The sequence below is a fragment of the Pongo abelii genome, chromosome 8, assembly GCF_028885655.2.
Source record: "Pongo abelii isolate AG06213 chromosome 8, NHGRI_mPonAbe1-v2.0_pri, whole genome shotgun sequence".
Lineage (NCBI taxonomy): Eukaryota > Metazoa > Chordata > Mammalia > Primates > Hominidae > Pongo > Pongo abelii.
The window spans coordinates 82489964-82515072 of NC_071993.2; the positions used below are offsets into that span (position 1 = coordinate 82489964).

The 25109-nt window shown below is 34.8% G+C and overlaps 1 protein-coding gene across 3 annotated transcripts in view; it reads right to left on the reverse strand.

The window, feature by feature from the left end:
- CABCOCO1 (ciliary associated calcium binding coiled-coil 1) overlaps positions 1 to 25109 on the reverse strand; it is a 103237-nt gene that overhangs the window by 20860 nt on the left and 57268 nt on the right. Inside the window, exon 6 of one of the 3 annotated variants that reach the window (XM_054522553.2) lies at positions 19569 to 20003. The exons of the other annotated variants lie outside the window; for them this stretch is intronic. Within the exon in view, the coding sequence (XP_054378528.1) occupies positions 19992 to 20003 (12 nt within the window). The 3' untranslated portion in view covers positions 19569 to 19991. Of the gene's footprint in view, positions 1 to 19568; positions 20004 to 25109 lie in introns of those variants that run through there. 3 annotated transcript variants of the gene reach the window in all.

The following is a 25109-nucleotide window of genomic DNA, read 5'->3' on the forward strand; positions in this document are numbered from 1 at the left end:
CATAAAAACGGCTACAGTTGGGCCATAGGGGTAGAGAACTGTTGGGTGAGTCCCTGATTTTAGCTGACAACAAAACAATGTACCTGTTAGGCATAGGCCAGACAAAGAGAAGAGCAAGGACAGGGAGGGCATAGTGGGGTTTGTAGGTGGACCTTGTCAGCTAGCTATGCCTCATAATAGTTACCCAAAGCCAGAGGAATAAGTGGCATTAAGTGACCTGGAATATAAAAATATGTCAAAATAAACTTGGCTCTGGAAGAATTTGAGCATAATTGTTAACTTCTGATAAATATTACTTTGATTATAAAGAAGAACAGAAGAAATACTGTTGTTGGTCAATGGTTATTTTTACTTAAAACGTTTATAGTTAGATGGATACAAATAGACCTCTGGTCATAGACTATGAAAAACACATTTGATAGCTAGATATAAAAATCCCAGTATTAATAACTACTGACATTTATGTAGTCCTTTCCTCCCAAAGCTCTTGACAAACATTACTGACTGTATACACAGAGGAATAGCACTGAAATGCTGCTACCCTTTCAAAAGACTAGACATTAATTCAACAAAAAAGTAGCAAATGGAAATATAGGTCTGCAGAATACAGTGTGCATTTGGAAACGAACTCATACATTTCACCTTGCTTGCAAAGTGTTTGCCATATTTTATTTTAATTTTATTGAATTGCTGGTGTTATTTAACTTAATTCTCTTACTAAGACCTCTATGGTGTTTGCCATTTTTCTTAGGTAGCACCTAAGCTGATTTATGATACAGTAGGGCAGTAAGTACCAGGGCTGATGTTGTCTCTTTTCTGAGGACAATAGGTCTGACTCTCTAGCACCTCCTAGTGTGAGAAGGGCTGATATGCCAGCACAACATAGGAGTGCCATGTACTGGAAGACTAGTTTTATTTCATCACAAACTGAGATGGTATGTGGTTATTTGAGAACTACCACCTGGCTCAAACAAGTTTAATGATATATTAGGTCAAATGGGTTGCTGCTGAGCTGCTTGATGACCCTGATTAAAATGATGCTATGTTTGTTCATTTGCTTGAACAAAGTGTAAATTACATGGTAGTAATCATTTTTAAAAGCCAGGAAACACAAAATGTTTAATGTACATGTTTAGAGCCCTCACTATAAAATATGAACAATTTTACTGCATCCTCAAAGTATAACTGAAATGATAGAAATATAAATTAAGATTATCTACATTTCCTGTAATAATGTTATACTTTGGAAATTTCAATTCAATTCAAGGTTTATTTCAAATCACTTGTTTTAGATTTTAACATTCCTCCTGCCCTCCTCTATAAATCCTGTGTATCGTCAAAAGTTAAGTTAAACTCTTAGCAATTACTTAAAGCTTTCATATTTTTTCAGAAAACAAGGAACTTTATATTTTATAAACTCTCATTTATATGATCATTTTCACCTTCACTGAACATGCACTCCAAGCCAAGTACTGTACTAGGTCATGGGGATTCAGAGACAAACAACACAAAGGCTCCGACTTTTAAGGAGGTCTCAGTCTATTGTGTGGGTGGTGGGGGCACTTGGTAGGAATAACAATTTGAAGAATGAAACAATTATTAGAAGTATATGTAGAATGTTCTAGAAACATAGAAGAAGGATTGCCAATTGATTTTTGGTGGGAGGGAAGAGAAGAAGGGATTCAGAGAAAGCTTAAAAAGGGAGATGGTGCTTGGGTTGAATCTCAAAGGAGAAATAGGAGTTAGCATGCAGATGGGGTTGGATAGGGAGGGAAAATACCAGATAGACAGACAGAGGAAGTGGCATGTACAAATGAATAGATACATAAGGAGAACATTCTAGAACAAAAGATGTGTGTGACACTGGTGAAAAGCTAGGGTCAAACAGGCCTGGGTTTAGCCCCAGCTTTGGTATTTTGTAACTACAAGACCTCTGGGCAAATCATCTCATCTCCTACAAGCCTTGGGTTTTCCATCCGTTAAATGGGACAAATGACCTGCTGATTGATAGTAAAAAATTGGTAGAGTCAATTTTCTTAGACACATATATAAAAATGCAAAAATTAGAAAAATGGAAAGGGAAATTAAAGTGAAATTTAGTCGAGTGCTAATGTTTTAAATATTGAAATGTAAACGTTTTAAATTTAAAATGTGATTTACAATCTTTCACAGAGTAAGTCATGTCTAGAAGTAAGTATATGTTTGTCTTTTGCTATGGCTACATTGAAAGATGGAGAAAAAAATAAAAAAGAAATCAAGGGATTTATTTTCCGTATGTCCAAGTAATATCCAGCAATTTAAAAAACAAGTTTAGCAAAAGTTAGGACAACATATTTCCCTCATCATTTGTTGAGAGGAAGCCTGCTTGATTAATATAATTAAAGGGTTGCTTGTAACTCAAGACTCAATTAAAAAAATAAATTTGGCCTTATTACTTTACTTCCAACTGGTGGTTTTCCTAGTGTGATTTTTGAGCTAAAATCTGCGGCTGCTTTGTTCATGACACATGAATTGTTTTAGCACATCCTTTCCCCTGCTGTGCATATGATTAAGAAAGCAGAGGTTAAATAGTGCAGTAAAGAATTGGGTAAATTCATTCTATTTTTGCTCACAGTGCCTTTTAGTCCCCCACCTTTTCAGGACTAGAAGAGTACAGAAACCTATTATCTTCTCCTGAAATTATTTAAGATATGTTCTTATGCTGAAAAAAAAACTTCTCTCTCAACATTTTCTAGTACACTGATTTTGTGATGTCTGTGCTATAGATATTGTCTATATTGGCAGGAAAACCAAATGCAAGTACATCCCACCATTTATTGAGTGCTAATGTATGCTGGGCACTGTAATAAGCATTTTGCACACATTGTTTTATTTTTACTTTGTGATAATCCTATAAGACAGGGATAATCATTCTCATTTTTAGACGAGGAACAAGAAGCTCTGAGAGGTGATGTTACTGTTCCAAGGCCCCACAATTAGCAGGTGACAGAACTAAGGTGCTAAGTCTGGTCTATCTCATTCCAAATCTGGGCTCTTATCCACTTGCCTTTTTTTTTCTTTGTAGTTTGAGTTTGAGTCAAAGGATTTGAATCTAGTTTCTGGTGGAGCATCTTGCATATAGTTCGTGCAACACATGTTAAATTCAATTGAATAGAAATCTTATGTCATGAGAGTAAAAAGCAGTCAGTTCTTGCCCTCTTTGAGTTTATAGTCTAATGTGGGTGGCACTATAAAGTACAATACAATAGGCAGCATGGTGAAAACATGACAAACTTAATGTCCCTGGCAAAGAAGCTTTTTTTCTTCACTTAGCCCTGTCTCCCCCCAAGTCTTGCAGCTACTCAAACTAAATCCTGGAAGGCATTCTTAATTCCTCCCTTTCGCTCATTCTTTGCACCCAATTTTTCAGCAAGTCCTGTTATATATGCTCTGAAATAAAATTGAAATCGACTTCTCTCTACCTTCCATGCCACTATCCTGTTCCATGTGACTCAGACCACAGCCATTACCTTCTATTTGGTCTCCCTGCTTCCCCACATTTGGTAAGAACCATGTACAAACAGCAGCCAGAGAAGATTTTGTGAAGCCTGAAGCTAAATCAGGACACAAAATTAGGTACAGAAGTGAATCTATAGAATTCACAAATGTAGGTATACAGAATAATAAAAGAACAACAAATTACTTTTATTAAAAAGCTAACAAATTCCAAAAATAGCACAAAATTAAAAATTAAATTTAAAAATTAAGTGCTTAACCTATCTCAACAATACACTTAACCCTACTTTTTTGGGCTTCATATTCTAATCAGCCCTTCAGGTACAACAACATTAGAATATTATTTTCCATAGAAAAAATAGAAAAATTAGTCAGTCTTTTTTCTAGCTTGGTTAATGGATGTGTTTTTAAATTATTAATAGTTTAGGAAAGCTTCAGCCTCACAACTTATTATTGGTAACATCATGTAGATTTTAGCATTAATGTCCAATTTCAGAAAACATTTAGCAAGTTTTCTTCATACATTAGCTACAAGATTTAAGCTTCTTTTCAGGTTATTTTATGCAGGAAACAATTTAAAATACTCTTTACTCCTTAAATAGGTGGCACTCATTCACCAAGTTGTGTTGATGCCCTCCTTGGAAAGGCATATTATACAATTTATGCCACCTTCATCAATATTAGTTTTTTTTTGTAAAAATGCAAGAAGCTTAAATCTATTTTTAATGTTGTCATATGATTCACTTCTATTAATTGGGTTGGCAATTAATAATAAGCAATGTAGAAACGTATTCATTGCTTCCATTTAAAATGTATTTCTTCCTCTTATTGGATTTTAAAATTTATTTATTTATTTTTATTATTTTATTTTTCTTCTTTGAGATGGAGTCTCACTCCTGTCATCCAGGCTGGAGCACAATGGTGCGATCTTGGCTCATTGCAACCTCTGCCTCCTGGGTTCAAGCGATTCTCCTGCCTCAGCCTCCCGAGTAGCTGGGATTACAGGTGCACACCACACTCAGCTAATTTTTGTATTTTTAGTAGAGATGGGGTTTCATCATGTTGGTCAGGCTGGTCTCGAACTCCTGACCTCAAATGATCCTCCCACCTCAGCCTCCCAAAGTGTTGGGATTACAGCATGAGCCACTGCGCCTGACCCTCTTATTGGATTCCTACTTTAGTTATGACCTCAATTTTGGGGGGTTATGGTTTACTTCTTCATGTTAAATTAATTTCTATTGATTTTATTGCTCATTTATATTGTTCGTTTCACATTCCACTATATTTTAAATTTTTTTCTCAGTTCTCAGTAAATAAGTCAATGTAAAGATGACAAAAGAAGGTACACTGCATATAATTCCAAATCAGAAGTTGTAATTTCTCACTTGTTGAACTAAAACATTCCAAAAGTCTGCCCAAATTGCAGTTAAAATGGTATATTCAAAATTTACTGAATAAAATGTTTGCATTTCATTTGCACTTTGGTTTTTATTCCAAGTCTTCAAAAATATATTTTAGAGTTCTTAAAATGTCACTTAAATCATGGCAAGACTTGAATAGCTTTTTACACAGCTGATGTTTAGATGAATATCCCGTAGACTTGCTGCTAGCTCCATACATTTCAAACCTGGTTTCTCCTCCATTACTCACACATGTCCAGAGCCTGCCCACAAAGGACACACAGACAGGACCTATCATCCTTCTATCATGATGTCACAGTGGATGGTACAGGAAGCTGTATCTATACAAAGATGGCTATAGATTATTATACAAGAGTTCCCTCCCCCAGTTGAGGCAATGACCTTTTCTAATGTACATATCCAGTCCTATCTGTTTGTTGGAAGTTTATGTTTTGTCATTCCAATATCACATTAAACTTAATGTATTTAAAACTAAATTTATATTCACATCTCTTATTATTATTATGAAACATTGGCTTTGAATTATGTTAATGGCACAACTTCTCTTTTAGATCCTCTTGTTCAAATGTGTGCAAATTTTGGTTTGTCTTAACTTCTCAGGTCTTTTATATCCAAGTAGTTACCAACTTCTATGTTAAATTTCCTTTATAATTTTTTTTGAGACGGAGTCTCCCTCTGTTGCCCAGGCTGGAGTGCAGTGGCGTGATCTCTGCTCACTGCAACCTCTGGCTTCTGGGTTCAAGTGATTCTCCTGCCTCAGCCTCCTGAGTAGCTGGAACTACAGGCACGTGCCATCATGCCTGGCTAAAGTTTTGTATTTTTAGTAGAGACAGGGTTTCACCGTGTTAGCCAAGATGGTCTCGATCTCCTGACCTCATGCTTCAGCCTCCCAAGGTGCTGGGATTACAGGCATGAGCCACCGCACCCAGCCAATATTTTTTACATAAGTCCATTCCTTTCCATTACCGTTGCTATATGCTAGCACTAAAAAAAAACTTAGCAATTTCCTAATTTTCCAATTAATCTCTCTGTCCCTAATCACTTTTCATTTCAAAATGTTGTTATAACATTGCCAAGTTACTTTGCTCAAAATACTGCTGTTATCATACCAGTCTCATGCTTAAAACTTGCAATCTAAATTGCTGTTTATAACATTTACATGAGAACTTTTACCAAAGATAGAATTTAAAAAATGAACTCAAATTTCTGAAGAATTAAAGCTACTTCCATATCTAGTAAATACTTTTAATTTGGATGAATTCGGGGGAAAGCTAGTCTAAATTTGAGAGCAGTCTGAATTATAGAATATTTCTAAATAAAACTTCACTGTCAAGTGGTAGTAATTCTCAACCTCTCAAGCAAGATTCCTAGAGAATTTATCCCTCATGGCCAAGGCATCCACTTTTGTAATGAGTTAATTTCTCTCCTATGCATCTAGAATCTTACTAGCTATGCAACTATCCTTGAGAAAATTCAGAAAATAGTCATTTAATTGTTTTCTGTAGAATGTAGTTCTCTTGCAGATCCCTATTAAAAAAGACTGGTATAGTAACTGACAGTGCTAATAAAAGGTTACAAGTTGAGATTCTGGATATACCTTAATGACTTAAGAAAAAAAAACTCACTTATAATTAGCAATGTCCATTTGCATATAAACAACAAATGCTGCCAAATTCAAACTGTTCTGCTTAAGAGAGCAAGAGCTGGTTTATAAACAGCCTCTATGTAATATTCTCTAAATTATGAGTGTCTTTGTTTTTTTATAGACCAAAATTTACTATTAGTGCAGGCCAAGTTGATACATTTGAAATTCAAAGTTATTTGGGCTTGATTTAATATAGTTTTTACTGTGCATAATTTGCAAGAAGGTTCAAGCCACTACAACATTTATTATACAATTTTTAAGACATAATGTAGACTACAATAATATTTAGTTACAATTATAAGACAACTTTTTTTTGAGAAGACAAAATATGTTATAATAGAGGTGATTCTGGACTTATCATTAAGAAGTTTTGAATTTAAATATTTAAAAATTAAAGGTGGCTAATTTTTGTTTACTAGCAATATAATATTTGTTTACTAGCAAAAATATATTTGTTTACCAGCAATATAAAGTAGTGATATTGGTATATTTAGATGGTATTATATGTAGCTGTTAAAGTGACAGAAAATCCAAAATTCCAGCAGCTTTGACATGAGAATATTTTATCTTGCCTTCACATAAAAATCCAGAAATAGGCAGTACCAAGCTGTATGGTGGCTCTGCTTTTCACAAAATCTTATGGGATCTAGGCTCCTGCTACCTTTCTGCTCCTGTAACTGGCCTCCATTCCTGTCTCTTTGGGGGAGTAGATGGTAGATGAACGTATGCTGGCAAATTATACACAGTCGCAGCAAAATTTAATTTGCTGGTTTTCAGCCACTGGTTGTGCGTCAGAATCACCATGTGGCGTTTAAAAACTAGAGATGCCAAGCCCTACCCCAGACCTATTGAATTAGAATAGTGGTGGGGGAGGTGTCTTTTTTTTTTTTTTTTAAGGAAGACATTTATTTTTTTTTGTATACTCTTTAATTGGTAAGCAAAGATATTTTCCACATTTTCCCCGGATATCATTTAAAAAAAATTTTTATTTTAGGTTTGGGGGTACATGTGGAGGTTTGTTACATAGGTAAACATGTGTCACAGGGGTTTGTTGTACATATTATTACATCACCCAGGTACTTAACTCAGTACCCAATAGTTATCTTTTCTGTTCCTCTCCCTCCTCCCACCCTGCCCCTTCAAGTAGACTCCAGTGTCTGTTGTTTCCTTCTTCGTGTTCATAAATTCTTACCATTTAGCTCTCACTTATAAGTGAGAACATGTGGTATTTGGTTTTCTGTTCCTGTGTTAGTTTGCTAAAGATCATAGCCTTTGGCTCCGACCACATTCCTGCAAAAGGCATGATCTTGTGCTTTTTTATGGCTGCATAATATTCCATGGTGTATATGTACCACATTTCCTTTATCCAGTCTGTCATTGATGAGCATTTAGGTTGATTCCATGTCTTTGCTATTGTGAATAGTGCTGCAACGAAAATTTGCGTGAATGTGTCTTTATGGTAGAATGCTTTATATTCCTCTGGGTATATACCCAGTAATGGGATTGCTGGGTCAAATGGTTACCAGTTCTGCTTTTAGCTTTTTGGGAAATCACCACACTGCTTTCCACAGTGATTGAACTAATTTACACTCCCACCAACAGTGTAGAGGGGGTTCCCTTTTCTTTGCAACCTCACTAGCATCTGTTATTTTTTGACTTTTTAATAATAGCCATTCTGACTGGTGTGAGACGCTATCTCATTGTGGTTTTGATTTGCATTTCTCTAATAATCAGTGATATTGAGCTTTTTTTCATATGCTTGTTGGTCGCATGTATGTCTTCTTTGGAGCAATCAGGCAAGAGAAAGAAATTAAGGGCATCCAAATAGGAAGAGAGGAAGCCAAATTATCTCTGTTTGCATATGACATGATAATTCTCTATCTATAAAACCCCATAGTCTTGGTGCAAAAGCTCCTTCAGCTGATAATCAACTTCAGCAAAGTTGCAGAATACAAAATCAGTGTACAAAACACTAGTATTCCTACACACCAGCAACAACCAAACTGAGAGGCAAATCAGAAAGGCAATCCCATTCACAACAGCCATAAAAAAAAAAAATACCTAGGTAAACAGCTAATGAGGGAGGTGAAAGATCTCTGCAATGAGAATTACAAAACACTGCTCAAAGAAATCAAAGAAGACACAAATAAATGGAAAAACATCCCATGCTCATGGATAAGAAGAATCAATATCATTAAAATGGCTATATTGCCCAAAGTAATGTACAGATTTAATTCTATTCCTATCAAACTACCAATGACATTCTTCACAGAACTAGAAAAAATTATTTTGAAATTTACATGGACCCATGAAAGAGCCCAAATAGCCAAGGCAATCCTAAGCAAAAAGAACAAATCTGGAGGAATCATGTTACCCAACTTGAAACTATACTACATAGCTACAGCAACCAAAACAGCATGGTATTGATACAAAAGCAGGCACGTAGATCAAAGGAACAGAATAGAGAGCCCAGAAATAAGGCTGCACATCTATGACCATCTGATCTTTCATGAAGCTGACAAAAACAGCAATGAGGAAAAGATTCCCTATTAAATAAATGGTGCTGGGATAACTGGCTAGCCATATGCAGAAGATTGAGGCTGGAACCCTTTCTTACACCATATATAAAAGTCAACTCAAGATGGATTAAAGACTTAAATGTAAAACCCAAAACTATAGGAATCCTGGAAGACAATCTAGGCAATACCATCCTGGACCTAGGAATGACAAAGACACCACAAACAATCTCAACAAAAGCAACAATTGAAAATGGGATATAATTAAACTTAAGAGCTTCTGCACAGCAAAAGAAACTATCAGAGTAAACATACGATCTACAGAATGTGAGAAAATATTTGCAAACTATACATCTGACAAATGTCTAATATTCAGCATCTATAAGGAACTTAGATTTCCAAGAGAAAAATAAATAACCCCATTAACAAGTGGGCAAAGGACATGAACAGATACCTCTCAAAAGAAGGCATACTTTCGGCCAACAAGCATGTGAAAAAAAGCTCAATATCACTGATAATTGAGAAGCGTAGTTTGTTTTTAAAGCTCTGCAAGTGATTCAGCTACATGGTTGGGGTTCTGAACCACATTACTTCAAAACTGCTATGGGAAGGAATTATAGGAAAGATTGAGTGAGAATTGTGAGCACCTCTTCAAACCTCCCTTTCTTTCCCTCACTCATCTGACTTGGTTACATATTCTTCTCTTCTCCAACTCTCATCAAGCCTTTGGAGCAATTTTTGCCATGGCTCATGTGACAGAAGACATACAGAGAGAAATGTAATTTAGGATTAAAACAAAAACATTTCTAAAATAAACTTAGGTGATAGATAAAATCTAACATTCACATCTGTAAGGTGAACTCCTTGAAGGCAAGGCCCTCATCTTTTTCAGCAAGACCTCCATAGGACAACAGAAGCTCCAGAGGGGTTGGTGGGGGAATAAGCTATATTGGTACCAGACTGTAGCTCTCCGTCTAACTGTGGTTGCTCCAGGGTGGGAAACTAGGACTGAAGATTTAAGGGTTATAGCTACCTCGTCTTAGATGATTTCACCTCAATGACTTTATCTGATTTTATTGATAGAAAACTGCTCTCAGACTTGTGTGGAGTCTAGGAAACCAAGTACTTGATGATACTAAATTAGATTTCTGGAGAGGATGTGTTCTGAGCCCCACACGTTCTCTTTTGACTTTGAGCCCTGTGATGCTTACTTACTTTATAAATGGCTTTTGGGGGTTCATCCTGGATCATTTTGAGGGAAATTTTCTAGCTGGCTCCCAATTTTATTCTCTTGAGACTATTCTAAAGAGGCATCTTAGATATCACCTTCGCTCATTAATGGAACTTTATGTATTCCTGGCCTTGGAAAAATCTCATTCTTCTAAATTCTCTTTTGAACACAGGACAACAAGAATGCGCAGTACTAAGCATATTTTATTTAACATTTTAAGGTTACTTTTAGGTTAGGCTGAATTTCTCAGTTATGTTTCTTATCTAATCTGGTCTCACAAATTAAGCCATTTTTTACTAAAGGAAATGAACACCATCTTCCACCCTGTTCTGCATTTTCTCATCCTATTTTTGTTCTTGTTTTAAAATTTTATCCAACACTTCTAGTTTGGATGAGCTCACTCACAATCTCTTTGATCATGGCCATTCCTACAGAAAGCGCTCCACTTACTTCTTTAGTTATGAACGTTGCCAGTTAGCTAATGGTCTGTAATTACAGACATTTAAACTTTGAAAAACCAATGTTTTCTCCTTCCCATTTTCAGGAGACAGATTTAAAAAGATTTATGTGAAGAGACAAAAATCCATTGTGTTTCTTGTTGACATAAAATGCTGCATATAACTTTCTGGTTTTTTCTCTTAAGTCTTTTTAGTGTTTTTTTTTTTCCCCTTCCTACTTCTTGAATAAAGTCTTAATTAGGTTCTATGATTCTTAACACCTGTTTAATATCCCATTGAAGAGTGAAGGTGGGCTTCAGGTTTTCAGTAGTTAACAGGCACCCCTGGCAGTCGCAAATTAGAAAAGCTTGGGTGGTGGAGCATTGGGCTGGGGAGGAAAAGAGGAAATGCAAAAGGAAATACTTAATCCATCGATCTGAGAATTTTGTAGACACTGAAACTTGATTTTAAAGGTGTACAAATGACAAATGTGTAAAGAAGTCTCAGGGCATATATGAGGGTGCACGTGCCACATACGATAAAATTCACATTTTCATACCCTTGAAACTAAGGGTAAAAAGAGGTTTAGGGTGGAGAGAAAAAACAAATGAACCAAATTATTTTGAAATAAATACCTAATAAGTAGCACTAATTTATCTTCAGAAAAAAGGTTAACTCTTCAACTAGGGGTAAGCTGCGGGAAGCATAACAGTTTGAAAAAGAATCACTGCACATTTTTTGATGAATATAAATGAGTGTATAGTCTAAACTTTTGCTGTTATTTTTTCTTTTGCAATTCTACAATATTATATTCTTTATGCTTTTAACAAGAAAACTCTTTTTATTACAGAAATCTGTAAATATCTTAGCTGAAGAATTTATCTTCCTAGTTCAGGAACTGATTATGCTCTCTCCTCTTTAATATTCAACTATTTAAGTAAAAATTGAGGTAAAATCCACTAAAATAAAATAAGAAACGTAGATAAAATGCTGACAAGTCTCAGTTTGTATTTTGAACTGCAAATCTTCTGAACTGTGAATGTTTCTCATATTTTAAAAGTAATTTAATGTCTAGTTGCAAAGGAAAAAAATGACAAAACTATATTGAACTTTGGCAATTTTGAATGTGATGACTTTGTCACTTAGTTTGAAAATCATTCTCATGGGCACAAAAATGAAGTTTTAACCAAACCTCCACAGGAGGGCACTATAGTGTGACTCTGGTGTAAGTTGCAGCCATAGCAATTCATTCTGTCCTTCTCCAGCTCTTGATTAAACACCTTAAATAGTGAGTCCTGCTCCTGGATTAGAAAATTCTGGATTTCAAAACTCAAGCTAGGTAGACTTCATAAATGGTAAATATTTTTTCTTTGCTAAATTAGGTAGGTAATTTAATCTTTCTTTTGAGGCATGTATTTAACATAAAATCTTATCTCAAAATACAGCAAAAAACGGCAGGATACATGTTCTGAATGAAATAAACTATAAATAGGTTAAAATTATATAATGCTTTAAAATAACAGAGATAGTTTAGAACATTTGGTTAAGCAATCAAAACCAAAAGACATTACAACAGATAAATGCATGTATTACATATAAATGATACTATTTATAAAAAGCACATATAAATGGTATCAGTTAAACATGGTATATACTACTTGCAATGGTACATCTAGCTAAGTAGATGGTAGATAGTTACATAAATCTTAGTAAATGTAGAAACAGAATCCAAACATAAATATCAAAGCATTTCCAAACTGGTTCACTTGATCCCAATAAAAGCTCTAAAAACATTCACTGTAATGATAAAGATGGAGATTTGGCCAAGATTAAGATTTAATAAGTGTTTCTCATCCTAACTTTCAATTTCACTAGTTTATTTTCAAGTTGTTCTCCAGGAGATAACATATTTTGATATTTTACTAGAGTTTTTAAAATCAATATAAAAGTAATTGTAATCTTGGCAATTGCCATCTGTCTTTGTGAGCCTTGCCTTATTATTTTGAGGACTAACAGAGCCTTGCAAATCCAAGAAAGCTGTATGGAATAGACAGTTTTATTAAATTTGAAAAGTTGCAGGAGCAGTAGGTATAGATACAGATTATATGGTTCTAATAACTGTTTACATAGCAAATCTATTTCCAGTAAGGAAACTTTTCATTTTTCAGTTTTGCCAAAAGGATTTAGATAAATCCAAGGCTGGTAAAAAGTTAAAGTGGGCTGTATCAGCAGGGCTTAACTTTTGGGTGGTAGTTGTTGTCTTTACAGTCGACTATTGATAGATTTAATGTTCTGGGAATTTACAATTGAAACAAAATAATGTAACCACAGTACAAATCTGACAGCTTTTTGAACCTGCATTCTAGATTAGACATTGATGGCATCATATTTTCCTAGAAATGAAAAGTACTTGCTTAAAGCAAAGGAGTTCTCTAAATTTTTGATGGTTCGCACCTGGATTGAATAATTAAATTTGTTAGTAATTAAAATGCTAGTTCATCACTCCCCTGGGGAATCCAGGCAGACTGTATTAATTTAAATATCTTTTCTTTCAGCTCATACAGATCTTTATGCCAATAAAGAATTCAAAAAGTAGATTTAAAGAAAGACTTGGGTAATCTGCTTTCACATAATAAAATTACGTTTAAATATTGTTATATAAAACTGGCAAATTTTATACAGTCAAACAAACAATAGAACCATATATATTCAAAATTTTCTTTTGCTTTAAAATCTGGAATCTAGTTAATCAGAACATTTTAATTATGAGATTCTTCATTGTTTAGAAATTTTAGAACAGGTAAATTGTAGTCAAATGGCTTGATATCAATCACTCAAAATAATGCAACTTCTGGCAACTATATTAAGGGTGAAGCAATTTCTCCTGGATTTTATATGACTTTGAGGTACTAAAAGATCACCCTTTAAAAAACAAACTTTCCCCTCCATCCTTCCCTCCCTCCCTCTCTCCTCCCTCCCTTCCTCCCTCCCTTCCATTTTTAATGTTTTTCCAGTTAGAAAACTGTGCCAACAGATTTTTCATAAAATATCACGTCAAAAGCAAATTTTAGTTAAGCAAAATGCTCCATTAAGCACTAATCAAAATTTTGCTGCAAAAGTGTTTAATTTCCAAGTTTGACTCCTTAGAAGTATTTTGAGAGGCAACTGTTACATTTATCTTAATACAAAAAAAATGAGAAGGTGAAATATGAGATTTGGTAAATACTGAAAACCTCTACAGTGCAAGGGAGATAAGAGGAAGATCCTGGATTTTATGTGGGTTTCATCTTCAGGTGAAGGACTGAAAGAACCATGCCTCCTCGGAGGATTAGGTAACAAAACCCAACGAAAACAAGAGCCAGTATGTGTGGAAGCAGCTTCTCCTGATAGCTCAGATGACCATTCCTAGAATTCCCATGACCTCGGGAATTCTGTTTGTTTTACTTTTTTTTGGGAAATAACTTCAAATTTACATATAGTTAGAGAAATAATACATAGTGCTCCCATATAACTATTGAACATAAATTGCAGCCTAATGCTGCATCCCTTGTCATACTTCAATGTGCATTTCTTAAGTACAATGACACTCTCCTACATAACCAGAAAACAGCTATTAAAATTAACTTTGATCTAATATTGCCATATGATCCCTCTACTCCAATAAAATTTACCAGTTATCCCAAGAATGTTGTTTATAAGTCCAATATCCAATTTAGGAGCATATGTTGTATTTAAATATTCCTTTAGTCTCTTTCGATTTACAAGAGTTCCTCAGCCTTTCCTTATTTTTCTTGACCTTGACATTTTTAAAGAGCCTACAACAGTTACTTTTTAGAATCTCCCTCTTTGGGGAGATTGATGTTTCTTCATGATTTATGCATTTTTGACAGGAATATCACAGAATTCATGTTGTTTTTCTCAATGCAGTATATGAGGAAGAAACAATAATAATTTGCACTATTACTTGTATTATGAATGTTTATTACTTAGATCAAATGATATCTGCCAAGTTTCTCAACTGTGAAATTAATTATTCAGTACATTATATTTATTACTTAATAAACAATTAATAATAATTTTATGGGAAGATACATTGGCACTCTTTAAATATTTCTTTACCAAACTTACACCTACCAAGTTCAGCACTCTTTGATCATTCATTCCTAAATCAATTATTGGGATGGTTAGTAAATGACAATATTCGAACTCTATTGTTTCTTGTGGATTTATTAGTTGTCATTCTACTGATGTTCTTCCTTCCTCTTCATGTATCTATTTTTTTCATTCACCTGTTTGTAACTGTAGTGCTTCATGGATATGTATTTTGCTCAAATAGTTACAATCTGTTCCTATCATAATTTACTTGGATGTTTACATTGGCTATTAGGAGACCCTTCAAGCTGGATCCTGTGTCTTTTGAGCAAGATCCCATCATTCTTTTTTAATTTTTGTGATGATAACATATTCCAGACCATCTAATTTTTTCCTTTCCCAAACCCAAAGTCAGGCATTTCTTAAGAAGCCCTAGTTTTTTTTTTATTGGACAATGGTATTTAGAAACCAAGAGCTGGGTGCTAAGAGTGCTCATTGTTTGTTTTGGGTGGCATATTTTACTTTTAGTGGTGAGAACGCAACATGAGATCTATCTTCTTAACAAATTTTTAAGTCTAAAATACATCATTATTGACTATAGGTACAATGTTGCACAGGAGATCTCTAGAGCTTATTCATTTTACTTGACTGAAACCTTATGTCCATTGATCAGTAACTCCCCATATTCCTCTCCCTGCTGGCCTCTATTTTAGATAACTGATATAAGTGAAATCATACAGAATTTGCCTTTCTGTAACTGACTTATTTCACTTAGCACGATGTCCTCAAGGTTTATCCATGCTGTCCATATTGCAGAATTGCCTTCTTTTTAAAGGCTGAGTAATATTCCATTGTATGTATACACCACATTCTAAAATCCATTATCTGTTGATGGGCATTTAGGGTTTTCCACATCTTGGCTATTGGGAATAGTGCTGTGGTGAACATAGGAGTGCTAAAATCTCTTTGGGATCTTGATTTAAATTCTTTTTGATAAATACTAAGAAGTGGGATTGCTGGATCATATATGGCAGTTATATTTTTAATTTCTGAGGAACCTCCATACTGTTTTCCACAGTGGCTGGAAATTTTGCATGCCCACCAACAGTGTAGCAGGGTACCAATTTCTCCACATCTTCACCTTGTCTTTTGTTTGTTTTTGATAATAGCCATCCTGACGAGTGTGAGGTGATTATCTCATTGTGGTTTTAATTTGCATTTCCCTGATGATTGGTGACATTGAGCATTTTTTTCCTCATATACCTATTGGCTATTTGTCTGTCTTCATTGTAGAAATGTCTTAAACTGGATTTATGATTCAATGAAAGCACAACAACAATTACTAGAAAATGAAATAGTTCATCATATACAACCATAGATTATAGTAATCAGAATCTCAAAGTGAATCATAATCCTTAAGTTTGCTCATTGTTAATGAGGTATTGTTCCGGCCCTCTTAGAAGTCAAAGTTAGAAAAAATATTATATTATGTCTTATTATACTTATCTATTTGTCTTAAAACTCTTAGTTCACACTGATACGTGTAACCACATGGTTTATTCTAGTCTTCCCCCTTACCACAGATATAACTCCCTTCTACAGTCACAAAGCTCATTTTTTTGATATATTTACTTTTTTGCCCAGTTCCCCCCACATGTAACCACATTTCAAAGCTGTGCTATGAAAATCTTGACTGTAGACATGCGCTGGCATTCCCCTCTCTCCAGTGCCCCAGCCATGACTTCAAGAAGGAGAATGGAAATGGGATGAAGAAAGGAGGAAGAAGGAAAGGCTTAGGAATCTTGGCTCTGGCTATAGTAGTCCCCTACACTGCTGCCAGTTGTGTTGACTCAAAGGTGGCTCGTGGATGGATAAGCTCCATCTTGCTAGCCTCCTTCTGGTTGTGCTGGCAGAAGCTTAGCTTGGTCAAAATTTCTGAAAATTCAAATTCTGAAGTAATCTTTTGGGATCTATTTAATATTAATTGAAACAAATTGCTTATGTATGTGTATTTTAAAAACTAGTAATTCCTCTTAATCTCAAGGGTTCAATACATTTTTCACCTTTAAGGAAGATATAAATGTGAAGAGATAATACAAATTATTATTTCTTTGTAATTGTCAAGAAGAATTCTATTGAATTCACTTATGAGGATTGATATGTTTTTGCCCAGAGATCTGCAGGGGCTGGGTGATATTTGGTGCTGCTTTGCAAAGACTGACAGGCCAATTGTAATGCTGGCAGCTCTGTCTCCACAATTCCATACTTCAGGAAAGGTATTTTATTACCAAATATTGCAGAACTGACATGTCAAGTGTTAAAGGCCTTGTACATAAACATAGGTAAGAACTGACTTTATACATTTAAGGGAAAACAAACAAAAAAATAGAGAAACCAACAATACACAAGAAGACTTACAGATCTAAAAGAAGCTAAAGAAATCAGAAAGAAAGATACAAAAAACCAGAAAGATAAAATACCCATGTCTTTATATGCTTTCAAAAGCATGTGGAAACAAAGGTTCAAAAATGGGTTTAGTCCTTTGAAATTATATCTAAAAATACTGATGTGTGTAACCCACAGGTTTTAAGGGTCTAGAAATAAAATTTAAAACCAATTCTGTAACAGATGCTAATGTAAATGATGCTTACAGGCATTGATAAAACACTTTGCCTTCCTTCTACTAACATATTCCATAATTATACTGTGACTTAAATAGTTTATATATAGAGGGATGAATGTGGAACAGGAGAAAAGTATTCATACATTAGCATTCAGAGTAAGTAATTCAAATATCTAATTGTTCCAGCTCAAGGAATATTTAAAAATATTACCAGTTAGGTGTTCAAAATTATTTTGATTTATTTTTTATTGAGTCATGCTGATAATTTGCAAAATTATAAAATGTTCCCAATCAACATAAATACACACTACAGAAAATACAGAAAAGGAATAGAATGACAATTATCAGGAAAATATTTCTGCTTTTCTTTTATCCCTGAAACATGCAAAAATCTTTTTTTAATTTTTTTCTTAACCAAGCTTCTGCTATTTGAAGAGAGTTATGGACGAAAACAGACATTTCTAGTTTTTTCTTCTTTTACAGGAGAGAAATTCTGTGTATAAAGGGTTTGATTATACATTCTTTGAACTCCAGAGCTCTTTCAGATGTGTTTTAATTAACTTAAAACAATTCAAATCTTTCTTCAATATTCTGAGAATATCAGTGAAAATCTTATTAATGTAAAACTATTCTTGAGATTTATGAAATGAACAATTTATACATCTTTCTCTTTGTAACTAGATAAATTTGAAATTTTAAGATAATTGAAAATTCCAGTTTTATTAGTGTAGGTATAGAGATTATGATTTTTTTTTTGTTGGTTGTAGAAGTGTAATTGGTTCAATTCAATAAATATTTACTGAGTACTTCCCCGTGTTAAGATCTATGGGAGTCTAAAAAATAAGAAATAATCCTACCTTCAAGAAGTTTATAATCTAATAGAAGGTTATAGCTCTAAGATCACATTTTATCTCTTATTATTATAACTTTTTTTGTGTGTGTGGCAGGGTCTCACTGTGTCGCCCAGGCTGGAGTGCAGTGGCACAGTCTTGGCTCACCGCAACGTATGACTCTCAGGCTCAAGCAATTCTTGTGTCTCAGTCTCCCTAGAGCTGGAATTACAGGTGTGCGCCACTATACTTGGTACTTTTTTTTTTTTTTTTTTTTTGGAGAGACGGGGTTTTGCCATGTTGGCCAGGCTGGTCTCGAACTCCTGACCTCAGGTGATCCACCCCCTTCGCCTCCCAAAGTGCTGGGATTACAGAAGTGAGCCACTGTGCCTGGCCTTATTATTATAATTTATACAAGTGCCATAAATGAAGGCTGTAGGAGTAAAAAGGAGGTCATCCAGTTCTGGGCCATCATATATGATTCCATGAATAATAATATTTTCTAACTATTATGAATGCACAAAGTAACCCCTCTTACAATATTTTCCCCACCAGATAAAGGGGCTTTATTGCTTTTTATTCATAAAAATAAACAGAATCATTGTAAAAGAGTTCAAGCAATACAAGTAGTAAAAATATTTTAAAAAAACTAAAAATCACTCCAAATCTCATTGTAAATAATTGGATAAACATTTTTTCCAGATATTTTGCTCTGTAATCAAGTAAAAATATAGCCCACATTTTTATATTGTGACACTTAATATTATATATATATTTATTTTAATAAATAAGGTAGTATGACACAGGTATTTTGTAATTTTGTTATGTCAATCTCCTGTGAATATGCACAAGTTTATAATTTTTAATTGGTATGTAGCCTTATATTGGATGCATGTACAAATGTGTGCTTAATCGATTTCTTATTGAGAAACGCTATTTTCCAAATTTTCATGATTGTAATAAATAACACTAGAACAGAAATCTTCATGGACATATTGTTACACATATTGAATTAACTTCTTGGAACAAAGCTTTGAAATTAAAATTGCTATGTCAAGGGGTATGCCTGCCTAAAATTTTGATAGATTTTAAAAAATCGCACTGTAGTGGAATCCCAATTTAAGATTCCACAAACAGTATGAGAGTTTCTCTCACACAAGGATCACATACAAAGTTGCCTATCTGATAAAGGGGGAACAGTGTCATATTATCTTGTTCATATCCCTTTTATTATTAGCAAGCCTGAATAACTTTTTCTTTCTTTTTTTTTCTTGGTATAAGTGTTTATTTTTATAAAAATTAACCACATTATACATAGTGTTTCATGACTCACTTCATCCACTCGACATTGTAGATATCTATCCATGTCAATACATGCAGAGATATATTTTTATTATTTATTTATTTTATTTTATTTTTTGTTATACTTTAAGTTCTAGGGTACATGTTCACAATGTGCAGGTTTGTTACATATGTATACATGTGCCATGTTGGTGTGCTGCACCCATTAACTCATCATTTACATTAGGTATATCTCCTAATGCTATCCCCCCCACCTCCCCCTACCCCACAACAGGTCCCATTGTGTGATGTTCCCCATCCTGTGTTCAAGTGTTCTCATTGTTCAATTCACACATGAGAACATGCGGTGTTTGGTTTTCTGTCCTTCTGATAGTTTGCTCAGAATGATGGTTTCTAGCTTCATCCATGTTCCTGAAAAAGACAAGAACTCATACTTTTTTATGGCTGCATAGTATTCCTTGGTGTGTATGTGCCACATTTTCTTAACCCAGTCTATCATTGGCGGACATTTGGGTTGGTTCCAAGTTTTTGCTACTGTGAATAGTGCTGCAGTAAACATATGTGTGCATGTGTCTTTATAGCAGCATGATTTATAATCCTTTGAGTATGTACCCAGTAATGGGATGGCTGGGTCAAATCGTATTTCTGGTTCTAGATCTTTGAGGAATTGCCACACTGTCTTCCACAATGGTTGAACTAGTTTACAGTCCCACCAACAGTGTAAAAGTGTTCCTATTTCTCCACATCCTCTCCAGCACCTGTTGTTTCCTGACTTTTTAATGACCGCCAATAAGAGAAAGGAAAACACTACAACAGTAAAATAAACAACATGAACAGGCATTTCCTAAAAGAAGAAAGAAAATGTCCACTAATATAAGAAAAAGATATTCGGTAAGATGAACTGTTTTATTATACTTTAAGTTCTAGGGTATATGTGCACAACATGCAGGTTTGTTACATATGTATACATGTGCCATGTTGGTGTGCTGCACCTGTTAACTCGTCATTTACATTAGGTATATCTCCTAATGCTATCCCTCCCCCCTACTGTTGTGGTGTTTTCCTTTCTCTTATTGATGTATGAGATGCTGAAGATATTAACCCTTTAACATGTGTTACAAATAATATTTCTTTTTTAAAAAAGTTCAAGCTTGTTTTTGGTGCCTGATTCAATTAAAAATATAATTTTGATGTTTTACAATTATCCATCTTTTCCTTTGTGGCTGATGAGACATTTTCAAAGGCCTTCCCATCTAAAACTATAAACAAATTATGAATGTTCACTCATATAAAATCTACTTCTGGTATCTAAGTTTTAGATATGGGAGTGTTTTCCCATTTTCCATATTTCAATCATTAATTTGAATGCCATGTTTATCAGATATTAAGATAAAGAAAAGGCTCACAGCTATTTCTAAACTCTTTATTGTGCTACAAAGATCTGTTGGTCTTTTCCATATCTTGTATCATTGTATATGGTATAGTCAGTTTTTCTTTACATCATATGTTTATTTCTCCAGATGAAAGAATAATTTTGCAATATTCTCTATTCTCAGTCTACATATCCTGAATGGGGATACTCCAGTCACAAATTTTGTTAGGGTTTTGATTGGCATCACATTGGATTTAAACATTAAGAAAGGGCTTGAATTTGTACAATATTGAGTATTTCTATCAATGAAGAAAGTATGCTTCTTTTGTTAAAGTCTTCCTTTATTTTCAGGAAACTTTATAGTTTGATCATTTGGGTCACTCTTTTGGGATTTTCATAGCTATCTAAAACTTTTCTTACTTTTGTGAATGGACTTTTTATTCTGCTATATTTTGTAATTATATTGCTTAAACATAAAAATGCTACTGACTTTTGTGTTTTGGTTTTTAAAGCCAGCATACTGAATGCTACTTTTTTTTGCTCAGAATTTTCAATTGATTCTCTGGGCTATTTCAGATAAATAGTTATACAGTTTAAAGATCATCATAATTTTACCTTCTTTCCAGTATTAATACTTTTTGCCATGATCAGTTGTGTTCCCTCCAGCCTCAATTTATATGTTGAAGCCTTAACCTCCAACGTTACTGCATTTAGTGTAAGGAAGTAATCAAGATTAAATGAGTCCTAAGGGTGGGGTCCTGATCTGATAGAATTAGTGTCCTTATTAAAAGAGACACTAGAGAGCTAGCTCTTCCTCTTTGCCCTGTGAGGACCCAGTGAGAAGGTGGCCATCTGCAAACCTCAAACAGACCCCTTACCAAAAGCTAAGCATGCTGGCCCCTGGTCTTGGGCTTCCAGACTCCACAAATGTGAGGAAACAAATTTCTATTGTTTCCATCATCTAGCCTGTGGTGCTTGGCTACGGCAATCTGAGCACACTAATACACTGCCTGTTTCATTCTCTTATTACATTGACTAGTAAAAGCCAGTCATGTAAATGTTAAATAATGTAGGACCTTGTCTTAGCATCATTCTTACTGGGAATGCTTCTAGTATTTCATATTTTCACTTTTGATTTGGGTAATGTATACTATAAAAATGTTAAATATTCTTATATTCTTTAGTAAAAGCCCCTATCAGCAATGTGTGAGAATATTAAATTGTATCAAGCCTTTTTTAGTGTTTATCAAGAAGATATCAAAATTGTAACAGTTTTTTCTTCTTGTCTACTAAGTGGTGACTTATGTCAATGAGCCATCCTTGCCGTCCTGCAATAACTCCACTTGATCATGGCGTGTTATTCTTTTAAAGTGTTGCTGAATTCTACTTGCCAACATTTTATTTAGGTCATTTGTACCAATATTCAGAAGTGAATTGCTTGTAATTTTCCTTTTAGCATACTTTTGACAGAATTTGAGTCATTATTTTTCATTTATAAAAAATGTGAGCAGCTTTTCTACTTTCTCTAGCCTTGTTAAATACGTGTCAATTATCAATTATTTGAAGCTTTAAAAATTCCCCTCTGAAGACTTCTTTGTTTTCAGTTTTTCTCCCATAGGTATTGGTTGATTTAGGCTTTCAATATAATCTAGTGTCTATTTTGATAATTTTTACTTCTCCTTCAACCACATTACTCTGCGGTGATCTATGGCCATTGCTGCTTTCTAATTTACGTATTTTTTTTGTATTGGTGCTTATCCTTTAATTTTCTTTTTAAAATTTAGGCGAGCTAGTATTTTACCTAGTTTTTTTTTTTTTTTAGAAGAAGCAATTCTTGAATTTATGAGTTCTACCACTTTTCTTTAAAAAATTCATTTATTTAAAAAAATTCATTTATTTCTGCTGTGATCGTTAATGACTTTCTTCTGATTTCTTTGCTGTTAACTTTTTAAATAAACTCTTGAGTAAATGCTTTATTCTTTTTTTTATTGTTTCACATTAAAACAATTTTAAGGACCTGAGTACAGCTCTGGTTACGTGTCATAGGTTTGGCAATTAATTTGTAGATTATTATTTTTCTAGCAATTTTCATTAGATTTACTTTTTGGCTAAAGAGTTGTTCCAGTAAATTTAAAAATTTGCAACATCTGTTGTATTGTTTCTTTATACATATGTTTTGCATTCCTAACTTTAATGCATCATTGTCAGACAGTTTATTATGTACTATTTCTAATATAGGAATTTATTGAGGTTTACTTTGTGGACAAAATATTACATTTAAAAATTTGTGATGGCTGCTTAAAATAATGTTTTCTCTGTAGGTAAAAAAAGGAAATATAGATATAGTTTGTGTGTATGTATGTGTCACATGTTAATGCCCACCAGAGACCATTCACCACGGAAGAACTAAACAAACAAGTAGACAAAGAGACTCATCCAATTGACAACAAATATCTTTGGCCATCAGCCTTTTTCAGGGTTGTCATGATGGACACATGGCTGAGCATTTTGGCCCTCTGCGGAAGATTTTTATTGATAATCCTTACGTCAGAGCTCCCCTGTGGACTGGCTGAGGTTCTGTAGTTCATTGTCTGCATAATTACGTTCAGCAGCTTTCTCTGTCCAATCCTGCTTCTTCCCCCTTCTCTTCACAGGTGTTGATTCCTAATAAAGATTTTGCACCCAAAATCTGTCGTAGCATTTGATAATGGGAAACCTGGCTTGTGACACTGAATTCTATGGAATGCATCACTCCTCAGTCTTCTGCTTCCAGCCGGATTTGGTGAAAGGGAACCACAAGCAGGAAGTAAAATGGTGGGAGGAAAGAGAACTTAGGGTATTATGGCTCCACGTCCGACTGCTTCATCATGGCTGTGGCCTGTGCTGTACTCTGTGACTTCAGTTCCTCTTTTGTGGCTCCTCTTCCATGATCCCATCCCTTATTAGACTCTACTAATACTTTGCCCTTCCCTTTCCTCTTCAGGCTTAGGAGTAGTATACTAGTGAGGAAAGGTTAGATTTGCTACTATAAAATTACTCCCAAATATCAATGACTTACAACTATTGTTCGTGGTACATATCCATCACGGGTTGGTTGTGGTGCTTCTTCCTGATGTCTAGCTGGGGATTCACGTGACGGAGAAGCACAAACCGGCTTCAGAAGCTTCTTCCCATCTGTTTCATGACATTTCAGCTCACATGTTATTCAGGTAAATGGGCAAGTCTAACTTTAAGTGGGGCAGGGAAGTATAAGACTCCACTAGAAAAAGCAGAGGTGGGGCCGGGCACAGTGGCTCACGCCTGTAATCCCAGCACTTTGGGAGGCCGAGGCGGGCGGATCACGAGGTTAGGAGATCGAGACCATCCTGGCTAACACAGTGAAACTCCGTCTCTACTAAAAATACAGAAAATTAGCCGGGCGTGGTGGCGGGCGCCTGTAGTCCCAGCTACTCGGGAGGCTGAGGCAGGAGAATGACGTGAACCTGGGAGGCGGAGTTTGCAGTGAACCGAGATCGCGCCACCGCACTCCAGCCTGGGTGACACAGTGAGACTCTGTCTCAAAAAAAAAAAAAAAAAAAAAAAAAAGAAAAAGCAGAGATGGGTGACCAGCAATACAATCTAACAAGAATATTATGCTTTCCTACTACTGTTTGTACATGGGTGCTTACCAGCCCATGGAGGTTCACCGCTATATAGACTGTTCTTTAAGTCTTTTTGAAGATGCTATTTCATGCCCAGAATCCTGATAGATACTGTGGTATTCTCTGAAGGTTTTCTCCTCATTACCTGCCCCCTCCACCACATGATGTAGTGTTTCTTTCAAGAATTAGAAACATTATACTGTTTTACACTAATTAGTTGTTTGGCCTTAATTTTATGTTCAACTGAATTCAATAATCCCCTACCATTTCTCATCCTGTGACTTTCCCATTCCTGTCGTTTTTATTTGGATTAATCTGTATATTGGCTAGATTGTGACAAGTAGATTTTTTAAAAACATTACCTGGATATGTGGGAGATATACTTCCTCAGACTTTGTACATTTGAGATAATTTCCTATCATCTGGACATTTAAATGCCAGTTTGACTGAGTATATAATTCAAATCTCTTTTCTTCCAAAATCCTGTTGACAATGTTCCACAGT